Source organism: Clinocottus analis, unplaced genomic scaffold (assembly GCF_023055335.1).
Source record: "Clinocottus analis isolate CAN_PGR_092001 unplaced genomic scaffold, fCliAna1.0.p SCAF_19, whole genome shotgun sequence".
Taxonomy (NCBI): Eukaryota; Metazoa; Chordata; class Actinopteri; order Perciformes; family Cottidae; genus Clinocottus; species Clinocottus analis.
In genome coordinates, this window is record NW_027175920.1 from 11,201,420 (window position 1) to 11,215,074 (window position 13,655).

Below are 13,655 nucleotides of genomic sequence, written 5' to 3' on the forward strand. Positions count from 1 at the left end.
CAGAACGCAACCTGCTTTATGCAACATGAGATGATTCCCTCTGGCTCAGTTTGACACGCTAAACCAATTGTAATAAATATGTAAAAAAAATGTAATAAATCCAACTCGCATGAGCATGCGAGAGTCCTGTAAAGTCTGTATAATAATTAGATATATTAGATATGAAACCAGACAGGGAGAGAGATCTCAGCATCTGTCTATATATGGCTGTGTTTTAGGCTTTAGTATCAACCTGGAAGACGAATACCAGGGAGGCTCGTCTCCACAGTGCAAACCTGACTTAAACATCATCACTGTGGGCACAGTCTATTTGTGTGAATGGAGAGAGTGGGGGAGGAAGAGACCTCACGAGGCTTATAAATTAATCCACTCAAAACAAAAAGACACAACAAACATGATGGCAAACAAAGGAAATGGTAATTTGGGTAGAAAAAAGATATGTTATGAGAAGAAGAGACTGGTGTTGGACAACATCTATTATTCATGCCTGTTTAGAATACTTTAATTTCCACTGTAACATTAGAAACCCTGGACATCATACACTGAACTCCTCTGGCTGAAAGACACACACACACCAGTGACATCACACCCTGAGTACACCTCCACATGAGTGCAGCGAGGTCACACAAAAAGAAAGGTCCGGTGTTAAGTTACTCTGATACTTGACGGGAAGGCGTAGTGCGAGGGTTCACGGTGTGTGGTGGTCTTTCCAGAAGAGCGTGGAGCTCCTGCTTTAGAACGTAGTCAGAGAGCGACAAAGCCGCGAGGCAGCTTTCTGCACGGTGAAGGCTGACTTCCTGGAGATGGTGCAAACCAATAATTCACACAAACCTGCAGCGTAATGGGCTTTCAAAGAGCTTCCCAGGACACAATGACACAGAAGCCTTTGATAGACACTTGGACTTCCACGTGTTCCCCACACACACACACACACACACACACACACACACACACACACACTTCTCACGACTGCAGCACCTGCACATTGGCATTCAGTCCCTTTTCTAGCCGTGACGGTGCACTGTCTTTGAAGGTGGGAAGTCAGACCGGCGTCCAATCCAACCAGCTAGAGAATCGAGGTCAGAACCAAATTATCTCCCAGAGGATGGAAGGAGACAGAGGAGACAGAGGAGAACGGGATGAAAAAGGAGGGAGAGAGGAGAGAGGTGCAGGGGGAGCGTTAGAGAGAGATCTCCTATAACTAGACAGGTAAGTGAGCCAGTGAGACCCGGAGCAGCGTTTGTCCCCTGGAGAAGAAGAAGGAGGGCGTGTGTGAGGGAAAAAATAAAAAAGATAGCGAAAAAAAGGAGCAGCGATAAAGTGCTGGCAGGGAATTGTTGCTGGTTAACTCCATCTTTACAGGCTGACATGCATTTTTCTGATAACTGGTGAAGGTCATGTGGGGATAGTGTCTTTTATTGGGATGAAAAAGGGTTCAAACAACCGTTCACTGCCGCCTTCCCTCTGAAGGGAGAGCTTAGCAGCCATAACTCAGCACAGCGAGTCTGCAGAGCCCTGGATTCGTCCAGGTGGGGCCGTGGTCAGAGCTACACTTTAAAGGGCTTAGAGGGTGGTGTGCGTGTTTTATTTTCAAGCCAATCCCAAACACAAAACACAAAAGCAAGTCATCGTTGAACATCAGTTGAAATGTTAGCATGAAGTTTACGGCTGTATTATTATTGTTATGTATCAGTATTCTATATTTTGTTTTGCGCGACAACCTCGACAGCGTCTGTACCGGTAGTCAAACTTAGACACTTATGTTAAAAGACATGTAAAAGCTTCAGTCAATATCCCACTTTCAGGAAGTGGGATATTGACTGACCTATTTATTATGTCTTTGAACAAAACGTTAGAATCTCTTGTGTTAACCTCAGGCGTCCAACTAAAGACCCATTCAAACAGAAACCATTGACTTTGAGACGAGGGAGCCTCGGCTGAGACGAGTGCAAACACTATTTATATATTAGACATTATAATTCTGCTTATGTCTACTTCTGTCTTTAAAAACCAACAGCCCATTGTTTGACACATTTTGTCCACAATCATCAAGAAGGTCAAACATAAGTCTGGATGTACGACCGGTCCACAGAAGTGTTTGACACGGTCACAGAGAAAGGTCACGGTGAAGGTCAAGGTGACGTGTGGCTCACCTTGTTCCCGATGGCTTTCTTAGGGGGGAAGTTGAAGGTGTCCACCTGTGGAAACTGTGTCCTCAGGTGGGTGTGGAGCTCCCTGAACTCGGTGTAACGCCTGTACACGTTCCACTCGTTGTCCAGGATACGGATGTACACCTGGGGACAGCGGAGACACAACGCCATCACCATCATCATCACCATCATCATCATATGAGACATCAGCTGCAGCATATCTTCAAATCAATAATACAAATGCAACACGATGTAGACAAACTTAAACCACCTTTTGAGAAGCGAACAAGCCCAGGACTAATTTATCAAACATTAAAAAAGATTTAAAAAATAACTAATAGCACACTGTTGTGTATTAGCTTTCTATTTTTTAACGTAAGCATTTGCGATTGAGCCCTTATATTGCTTTACAATACATTGATGAGATGGGTGAAAGAATGACGGCCTCTCATCCTTGTAAATGTGTATTTTCACTTAAATGCTGCAGCGCACGACAGAGAAAAAGGTTTGTCTATAGGCGCCACTGTGGTGCCACCATTTCCATGCACCATTAGCTGCTTTATTCAGACTCGCGAAAGATAGAGGGAGAAGGAGAGATGAGCCTATTATGAGGAAGAGAGCGAGAGATGGGTCCCATTTTCACAGTAGAGAACAGGAAGCACACAGAGACAGACGAAGAGAGCAGAACGGCTTTTGAGAATTCAGTGCCCAACAACAAAAACATACAGACTAGATTCAGGTACATACAAACAGAAATTGATTTAAAAGTGGACCAAGTCCTCTGCCCCCTTCCAGGCAAAAAACATTAATATAGTAAATGTCTGTGCCAGAATGTTGAACTGCATGTTGCCTGCAAGTTACAAGTTAAAAGCCAAGACACAAGAGTGGATTGGATGCAGCCTCGTAGAGGTATCGGAGAACGTGTTCGTCAAATCCAACTTTTCCTTTCTTAGACAACTGAGGATGAAAGCTGTGCTTCAAACTCATGCAGCAGATCACCCGCTGCACGGTTGACTGCAGAGCCGCTCCGCACAGGTAAAAGGAGGCAAAGGTTCGACCGTCTGTCTACGACGTTAAATACAACACAACAGGACATGGCTACCGAGGGAGGGAGTGTCTGAAAATAAGCATCAGGATCACATCTGTGCAAAACATTTCAGCCGATCCTTGTAGTTGATCTTGAGGTATTTCACTGGATATTTCACTAGTGGCACAAGAGGAAAAGTCAAGAGTTTCCTGAGGATTCAGCCTCTTGATTGATTTCTGGGTAAATGGGATATGGTCCAAATCAAATATGATGCTGTTCCTCGCCAAACACTTTGATATTGTGACAATATTGGTGCTTCCACAAAGTATTTACACCATGAGATGTTTGATAAATACTCATCAGTCATGTCTTTATAAAGACTAAGTGGGTAAAAGCAAACGATACACGTACTAAAAAAATATTTGGTCAGTGACGAAACACTGACGAGACAGATCTTTTGCCATATTACGATATCCAAGTCTCATCTCACGTAATGTTGCCCAGCCCTGCTACATAACGTGATCAATATGATATAAATAAAGGCATTTGACTGTTGTCCTTCTTACAAGACATTTCATGTCGTTTCCAGAGGTGCAAACAAACTATCAGGGGCGTTCCACATGTTGTGTTCATGTCAACATCCAAGATGTTTTGACGGATGTTGGAACAAGTGGATGATGACAGTTTTTGTGTGTTTTTTTTCAAGGGAGACTGTTCTTTTACCGGGCGCTCTTTTGTCAGTGTGCATGCTACTTTACAGTCGAGGTTACACGGCAAACATGGAAAAATGTGACATTTTGGACAGCCATTAAGGGGAGACTGACAGCCGAGGCTTTGTGAGCCATCCTAAATGTCTCACTGACGGACACGTCTAGACGTCCTTAATGTTATAAAAAGATATGTGAAACTTGCTCTTCCCAGAAAAGTTGAATAGAATGATCTAAGGCCATGTACCATCATTTAAAAGCATATTTACTGAGTTGGTGGGAGGTGTTTCTAATCCTATGGATCAGAGGCGGGCCGTCAGAATCACAAAGTCATAGCTATTTTATAATTTAATTGTTTTTCACAAATACACTACATGCATTATAGTTATTTTTCCCTATTAGCTTATTTTCTCATCAACCAGCTCTTGTCTGTTACTCATTGCTGTCTGCACGCTGTTAAACTAAACAGCCAGCGTAGGTACCATTTCCACGGCCCGCCACTGCTATGGATGTATCCTGGGTTTGGCTATCACAGAATAGTAGAATAACACGCTAAAAGGTTGATATGAAAACTATGAGACTCTCTGGTGTAAGGCTAAATTAATTGCCTACAGACGTCGAACCCCCTGATATCCAGTACCTTTTGTATGAAGAGCAGCTGCTGCTCCAAAAAAAGGACCAGAATGCAGTAAATGACAGAGGTCGCTGACGAGATGGGAGCAGACAAGGCTGCTAATGGACGGGAGACTTGTCATCTCAGCACTTTGTGTCTGACCCACCGAAGCACATCTAACTTTTTACCAACTTCTTTTTTTGCAAGAGAAGGGCTCTGTCCGTGTGTGTGTGTGTGTGTGTGTGTGTGTGTGTGTGTGTGTGTGTGTACGTTATCATCTAGATTAATATTTTATTATTGACAACTTTAGTCTGTGTTATATGTGGTAAATGAGTGAAAAATAAGCACAATCCATCCCCTTTATAATCTATTTTTAAAAAAAAAAGAGAGCCTAACTTCCACACATCCGCATTCGTGGCTCAAACCCTCCGTCACTGTAGAAATATGATAATAATTCTACATAATCCTTACTGAACATTCGGTTTAGCCTGTTTCAAAGACCACACTGGGTCACGTGACCATGTGTGCTACACGTTGTAGCTTCTTGGACCTGAACACACACTCAGAGCTGCATAAGCAGAGATGCAGCGATCGAATCAGCCCCGTGGTGTGTGCAGTGTGCCGGACGCGAACCGGCTCCACACATGTGACGGCTGCAGTAGCACAGCGAGCCTAATCCACTTCACGCCATCTCATTGGCTCACTAATTATCGGCAACACATGCGGCTAACAGCTCTCTCCTCCCGACTTATCACAAACAGTCTTTCATTATCTCCGACAAAAATCCCGGCGACATCCAAACTCTCCATCTTTGAATATTTGAGCAGCGGCGCTTTGATTTCCCCAATAAAAGACGTCTTCAAACGGCGACGGGGCCTCTAATCACGCTTCAGAGGGACCTCACGCGAAAAGGGTTGATGGGTTTTGGCTGTCGCTGAAAGCTCGACTGTGATGGACACGGTCTTATTGTCTGTCTTTAAATGGCTTATGAGAATATCTGAGAAAGCATAATAACACGTTTGATGAAAATATAACCTCAATGAGGCAATATAAGAAGGAAGAACCACCGTTGGTAACTGAAGTATCAGCAATTTATCATATAAAAGACCGGCTTGTCGTAATAGTGAAGCACTGTCATTTACCTTTCCCACAACATTGACTCCTCCAGCTCAGCTGCAAACTCACTGCACTCAGCTTCATGTGGAGGGTTTCAAAGGCTGAAATTATTAGTTAATACATAACTAATGAAACGCTCAAATAAATAAAAGATTATGTAATGTAATTCTTAATTGCTACAATGAATGAATACATTGCTAATTAAATGAGACAATACATGTTACATTCATTTGTGCCTTCATTCATTTACTCACGCATTTATTTATTTTGCTATTTCATGTAACTGCAGATTAATAAATACATCTACTGAAGCCTCTGACAGGTGAATAAACAGTATTATAGACCCTAAGTATCGCAGGCAGACGGTATGTTTTTTCTTCACAATTTCCGTACGCTATTTCATCATAAAATGTACTTTTTTGAGGGGAGAAATCAACTATCCAATCATATTTATATCATTATTGATGTATTTCTACATTTATTTTGGGTGCGAGAGCTTCAGGCCGTGTTATAGCAACACAGAAGGTAAAGACAGCGCTGCTGCTTCTTCAGACGGAGACTAATGTTGAGGCAGAAAGTTGTCTCTGCCGCTCCGTGATGGATTCCTGGCTGCAGAAAAAGGAGTCGAGGAAGAAGTGCTCACTGTGTTGTGTCTGAGGAGCCGTCTACGTTCTTCCTTTACCGTTGACATTTTAGAAAGCGTTCCCGCAGCGCATCAAACTTTCTTATCTTCACTAGAGATGTTTTCTGCATCAGAGCGGTCACCCACAGGAATACAACTCAATGAACCCAGAAACACAGGTCACCTCGCCACTGGACTGTTAGGATGGATGGGATGTGACATGGGCCTCACACGAGAACATTTTCATATCATTATAAAACTAAATGATGTTAGCAGCGCCAGTAGCCACGTTAGAGGACCCAAAATGTTAATAATACAGCGACGTGAAGTGGACTTTCATCATTTTCTACATCCCCTAAAAACAGATCAGAAGTCTTCGTGCTATATTAAACACAGAACGCGTATCTCCCATGTGAATAACTTATTTGTTTTCGGTCTAAAAATATTAACAGAGCTTTTTCTGGATACTCACACAGTGAGTTGTACTGTTCTGATAGATGTAGTGACGCTTAAGACAGAACGTCTTCGAGCGAGAACAGGACTCTCACTTTTAGCTCAGGTCCAATACAAATGAATGACGAAAACTGTAAAAATGACAAGAGGATGTCAAATAAAATGCAGAACTTAACAAAAGAATACATAAATCTGTCCTGCTGTTATTTCCCGCTGTTATTTTTATATTATCTTTTGTACGTGTCCATCCAGTGAGTGATTTGAAAAATCAGATTCAGATGGGCTCTTTGTGTTCCCAGCCTGCTTACATGTAAAAAAAAAAAAAAAAAAAAAAATTAAAATAGAAAGGCTAGCATGTGCTCTACCATATTCATGAAGACACCCATTACCAGACACCTCAGCGGCAGTAGCTGGTCCGAGGTCTGCTGCACATACATTCACATTCAAAGAAGCTCCAGCCTGAATGGCAGAAATCCACATGAAGCCGAGGAGGACATGCAAACTGCACGCGCACCAAGCCTACATCTCTGTGGCCGCCTCACAGCACGACAGCATCCTGAGGAAAAGAGCACTTGCATACCGCGAAATAGTGACAGAAATAAAGATCTGAAATGGGAAGTCTGTGAAGGGATAATTGCAGCCTTTTCTTTGCTTGACATTTCGCTGGATCTTTAGCCTGAAGGTATTCCAACTAGCAGGTGGAAACCAGGAGTCGTGAGCCACAGCTGAGAATTGCAGAAAGTGCAGATGATAATGATGCGGCTCTCTCTGCCGTGTCTCTTTGAAAAGAGCCGGCTCTGTTGTTTCCCCCGCCTGACAGGCAGGTTAACGGTAGGAGATCCCACTCTGGTGCGCAAACCCATTCCCAGCACCACGGGACACACACACACACACACACACAGACACACACACACACAAACACACACACACACACACACACACACACACACACACAAAGCATCGTGGCTGGCATCGTTGACCGATTTACGGTAGGACCGCGCCGCCCGGTTTGGAGGTAGCGGAGTTGAGCTACATTTACGTGTAGCAATGAGAGCTATAACTTTTGAGCAGATTCAAACAAACACAACAACTACAAATCCATTCGCTCCTGACCTATTTCAAGATGTCGGTGGACGTTAAAAGTATTGTAACACTGGTTGAAGGTGTTGACCAAGTCAGACGGGAGACAGATATAAAGACCCTCAAATCGCAAAAACAAATATATCAGGTTTTGATTGCACAAAATGAGGATTTAAAACTGTGGAAAACCCATTGAGAGAGAAAGGAAGCACAGGAAAGATACAAGAGGGGCAAGGATGTCTTTGGTGTGTGTGTTTCAGTGAGGGAGACACTATAAGTGGGCAAACGAGGAGAATGATTCAAGTCAAGCCAAAGCACAGGCAGCAGAGGCTCATGTCATCCCCCTCACTCTTCACAGATCATTGTTGAAAAAACATTTGCCCAATTAGGCAGAAAATAGACTCCATTTGGAGTTTGGAGAGAGGAGACGAAGCGAAGGACCTCAGGAAAGGACGGCCGTGAATGTGTGAGTGCGCCCCCGTCCCTGTTTTACTGCCGGCAATCCAGGCAAGCCGTATACTTTTCAGCCCTGCTAGTGGCTTTAGGGTTGACAATGCCCGTCAGCCGCTCGGTCCAACGCGTCCGTCCAGACTCTCATGGATGGATTGCCGTGGAAACAGATACTGGTTGGCGATCCCCTGACTTTTCCTGAGGCGTCGCCATGAGGTGGGAATTTGTGGTTTTGAGTGAAATGTCTCAACAATTGTTTGGTGGAGAGTTTCATGTCCCGGAGGGGATGGTGTGTGATAACTGTGGGAACGCTGTGGCATGTAGCGACATCGTCAGGTGAACATTTCAACTGGTCGGTTTATAACCAAATACCTGGACCGTCTCTCCATCAACCGTATTCTTCCAGTACACAGAAAAACAACCTCACAGTGAGGCAAAGCGAGAGAGAAATGATGAAACATTACAGTACCAGAGAAAAAGAACAGCTATGGAGAGACCATGCCAACGACCGAGAGTAGAGTGCTGATTAGTAGCTCGGCTGCAGGAACGGTGTTTATTTTAGAGCTCTGCTGCTACTGACATCCTACTGAACGAGACACCGTGAGGAGAAAAGACCCAACATGCAAATGAGGAAGAGGCAAGGAGAAGTCGGGCTGCGCGAGGTGACAATATTAGATCGTGAACGGTTAAAATGACTCCATAACCCGCCTTTACCATTACTGATCATTGATGCCGTTTCATCCTAATTTTTCCCGTGACGTTTGCTGGAAGTGATGTAACGTAACCCAGAAAATAACCTTTTAAATGCTGCTTTGTTTGTCGACACCCGGTCATCTGGTAACAGAGGAGGCGCTCGTGTGCTCGTGTTCGTTTGTCATAATTTAGTTTTAATAAAAACTCAACTGCTAGTAGTTTTAACCAGTTTGGAAGAAGGACATATAGTCCAGTAACAGGCAAAGCAGCTTGAGAAAAAAAAAACTTATAGGACATCTTATTTTTAAATGGTGGATTTAATTCATGCAGATGTGAAGAGTAGTGATTCATGTGCGTTTTAAAACTATTTTTAGGAAAAGTAACTGATTCAGATATAAATGAACTTTAAACAAAGTCTTTGATATGGTGTGTTGTCACCTGGTACAGCTCTAATTCTTTAAATAGAGAAATACGTTTGGTTGTCCTGTTGAAGGAACGTCCAGAATAGTCTTAAAAAACAGAAAAAGAACTAATACAATTTTGTGGATTGTGATCGTGCCTTAAAAAAAAAGGGTGATATAACATTTTTACCGTATCACCCACCCCTAAAGAGGAGGAGGAGAAAGGTGAAAGAATGCTGTTGGAGGAGTTGAGAGGAGGAGCAGAAACCAAAAACATCCAAGACAAGGAGCAACGAGAGTGGAACCGGTGAAGTAACACACGGAAAACAGGTGGAAGGTCAAGAAACGGAAGAGTGTGGAGGAGGAGGACATGGAGGCGTGCGGGTGAAAAATAAACGAAGCATTCTTCTGATGAGAGATCGCTTGCTTTTGAATCCACCAACTGATTAAATGGGGAAATTAATGTCTGTCCGTGAAAAATAAATCGACTCCTGACACCGTTGTGGGCGACACCAAAATAATCCAAACAGTTCTGTTGCCAAGTGGAAGCGAAGGAAAGCCACAAAGCTGCTTCAGCGAACTCAGAAACAAACACTGTGTGTCCTTCTGATTCTCTTGATTCATGGATCCAGGAGATCCATGGGAATATAAGACGCTGTTAAACTGTCGCAAGACCCCCCCTCTCCACCTCTCCCTCCTCCAGCTCACGTTAGGTCTTCGGTTGTGAATGAATAGCTACTCCCCCGTCTGTCGATAAAGGCCGAGATATTTATTTTCGTAAACAAACAAAAAAAAGGCATTCGCCCTCAGCGTGTCCTACACCATCTGTCTCTGCTCGGGGGATGTTGCCTGAGGTTTGAGGTGAGCTCAGAGATGCAGAGGGTAAAGACGGCCTTCTCTCAAATGTGTCCCACTAATCCCCTTGAACAAAAAGTCAACGGCAGATGAGGAGTCACTCCTCGTGTAAGTGACCAAACAGATCGGACATATTTCCATGAGACAATAGTAAAAAAGCTGTCTGGCACATTGTGAACACTTTTGTGTTGCTTGCATTACCCTTTAAAAGAGGAAAAGCTCTTTCTCATTAAAATGTAATGAGTGGAAATAAAAGAGTGACAGAGGAGGTTTTTCCCTCACATTGCACCGACTACCCGAGCTTCTCCTACATCGCTGTACAAAAAACAACTTAAATGTGAAGGAGGACTTATTATTAAAATATTCTGTTTTCTATTTCACTGTTTGAAATGAAGAATATGTCACGTCTACAAATCTCGGCAAACAACTCTGCGCCTGCTACGGATCCCCGAGTGCATATTGGTGTTTTTTTGAAGGACAGAGTTTTGTCTGAAGAGAATAATGCTGGTTAGCAGACTGCGTGTACGTCGGCAGCAGCATCCGTTTCATTCAGAAAGCCTACAGGAGACAAAATAATGCAAACACATCACGCATATCAACTCAGAGGTCCCTCAATGCCAGTTTCAAACACCAATCATATTATACTGAATGCAGCATTAACAGTATTTTTTAGCCTTGTGGTAATTAAAACTTGGAAGCATATGTTGTTGAAGCAACACGATACAATCAGCCGAGCAGCAAAGAAGACAAATCCTCTGCAAACAAGCTGAATCGAACTTTAAAGACCACAAAAACCACAATATACAGCATCGCAACCCGCAAGGAAATAACTGTTTGGGGGCGACTCCGGTGCACAAACAAGCTGTGAACACAACATATCACCTGATGTGTGGAATTAGCAAACGTCTACACACTCCAGCAGGTGTGGGCCAATATTAGCATTCATTTGGAGTTGTGCGTCTGGGTCACTGTGAGCTTTGTGTTTAATGGAAATAGCTTTTAGCTGCTAAATCCTCCACTGTTCACCAGCTAGTGACTAGCTTTAGTGATGACTGGCGCAGTTAAGTAGCAGGTCATTAAAAAACCCAAACCAATGAGCTGAAAGTCGGTTGTACTATGGAAAACCCCTTTTCACATTCAAGTAGTCATGTGATGCATTGTTGATGCAGAATTGATTATAACAGCTTTAGGAGAACAGAGAGTCAAGATCTAAAGGCTTGAGATGTATTTCCTCAAACATGACGAACAAGGATATAATGGAAAAACACAGCAGTGCATCTGGAGCACCAGATACACTGCTGCAAACTAGAGTCAGCTAAATTTAGTTTATTTTGGCGGGATTGTAGCGCTTTGAATTATGTCGCCATATCCAAAAAAAAAGAAGTAAAGCCATTCCCAGAAAAGACTGGAAAAATAAATAATGCTGGTGGTAAGGAGGAAGGGGGTGCGTTCTTTTTTTCCGTCATACAAAACAGCCACCACTTCACCAGACGCTGTAAGCTTTTATTATCACTTGAAGAGCACAACTTGTTTAAGACCGGCGGGTGGTAACCAGATACGAGCACTCCACTTCTTAGTTAGAGGCTACCTTGGAAAAACTGCCTGACGTCGCAGCGGGAGGAAAACAGGGCAAGCCGCAGCCCTTATCTCCATCTTTCATCACAATTGCTTCTCTGATTCTGTTCTCTTCATCTCTTACTTCCTTCTTCTGTCGCTTCCCTCCCTCCCACTCCCCTCTGTGTGGCGCTCCTCAAACACCTGACTAAAAACCAAGTCATGGTTGGAGACCCCGTCTCCCTGCCCTCTTTCATATGACTGAATGAGTCACCGACAAGTCCTGAAAATTGGCTTTGAGTGTAGTAAGGAAGCCAGCGAGCAAATGATTGTGGGTAAGGGCAGAGACGTAGACCTGAAGGAGAGTGAAAGAAAGAGGGGAGGGGAAAGCAGAGTGACGGGGGTGGAATGAAGGATGAGAAGGAGAGGCTGACACTTAGAGACCCAAACAAAATGCGTAAATATAAATGGAGTGTAACAAGAGAGAGGGAGCAGAGAGGGAAGGGGGGAAGAGAGTCTGACACATTATGCTCCAACCACAGATCTAATCAGATGTCTTGAGGCTGAAGCAGAGATCATCACACTCCCTCAAAGGGACAACACCGTCACCAGCCGAATCCTGATTCCTCCACCCTGGAGGGCCGAGCCGAGGCCCCGCCCATCCCATTTCCACCCGCTAACTGCGCGGCTTTGAAGTTTTTATACGAGGGCAGCTCGCTGATGAAGGACAGAGCAGAGACACCTCCATGAGACCCTGCAGCGGGGTTTGTCTTGGCTGTTGTTAAGCAGAGGTAAGATCCAGATGATGGGGGACCAAAAAGAAGCAGTGCGATGAAACCAACAGCAGTATTTTTTTTTATCAGAAGAGCGGTGACACCTTAACTCACCGAGTTGAGGCACAGTGAGCATAAATAAAAAAATAGAACAAATAATGGGCCGTTTAGGGATTCAGGGCGTCGCACCGAAGCAGTCGAGTGAGTGCACACAATAATGAAATCAAAGCCCGTACCATGTGATGGATTGATATGAATAACATAGTCCTGTCACACCTTTGAGGATTTAGTTTTGAACATTTCTGTAGTGACGGTTAGAGAGCGGTCGTCTTTAAGGCTGTGTGTTGTAAAGTGTATGTGATATTGTGTCTCAAACAACAGCAGTGTTAGTAATATGCAATAAGCTCATGTGCAAAATTAGTAATGAATGCTGTATTTTCTTTGTTCCCATTTGATTGGACTGTTGAAAGTGGACGGGCTGAGAAAGCAGCGCGATACAAAGAAAAAGCTCCCTCGTTGCTTTAAGTTGCAGATTGATTCATTTTATTAGTATAAATTGGTCGGTGCTAGCTTACAGATGCACATTCGGAGAGAAAAGACAATTGGATTTTAAAATGAAAATGTAATTAAATAGATTTTTTTTTAGAAGAAGAAAAAAATAAACAGTTTATATAAAAACATATTGTTAAATAAGTGCACAACATAATCCTGGATGTGATCTAAAAGGGTTCAATTAGATTTAAAAACTATATCTAACGACAACATGGAAAGAAAGCAATTTTAGAGAGACTGCTCTCTTTATTATTATATACCATTTTAACTTATTTTCAAAGGTGTTGCATTACACAATACATGCTCTTATTGTGCCCCTCCCCCTCTGGCCAAAAGCTCCCAGTTTAAAAACCATTGCCAACATACGTCCATCAACAGCTTCCCCCCGCTGTGAATCACTCCACATCTGAGCACTGACTGAAGTGCCTGAAATGTAAATGTAATGTGACCGATGCTGAGGTTGGTGCGGCCCGTGCTGCCGCGTGCAGCAGTAAAAGCAGCCTCTGTGTCTTCCCGAGGGTGTTTAATCTATGACTGATGGATGTAGCACCAAGACAACGATTGTAATTATCATCATCATCATTGTAAAACATTCATCATAACCATCAT

General features: G+C 43.4%; 1 protein-coding gene across 1 annotated transcript in view; it reads right to left on the reverse strand.

Moving 5' to 3' along the window:
* Positions 1-13,655, reverse strand: part of snx29 (sorting nexin 29) — a 116,754-nt gene that overhangs the window by 22,677 nt on the left and 80,422 nt on the right. The window contains exon 19 of the mRNA XM_068583558.1: positions 2,154-2,294. Within this exon, the coding sequence (XP_068439659.1) occupies positions 2,154-2,294 (141 nt within the window). The remainder of the gene's footprint in view (positions 1-2,153; positions 2,295-13,655) is intronic.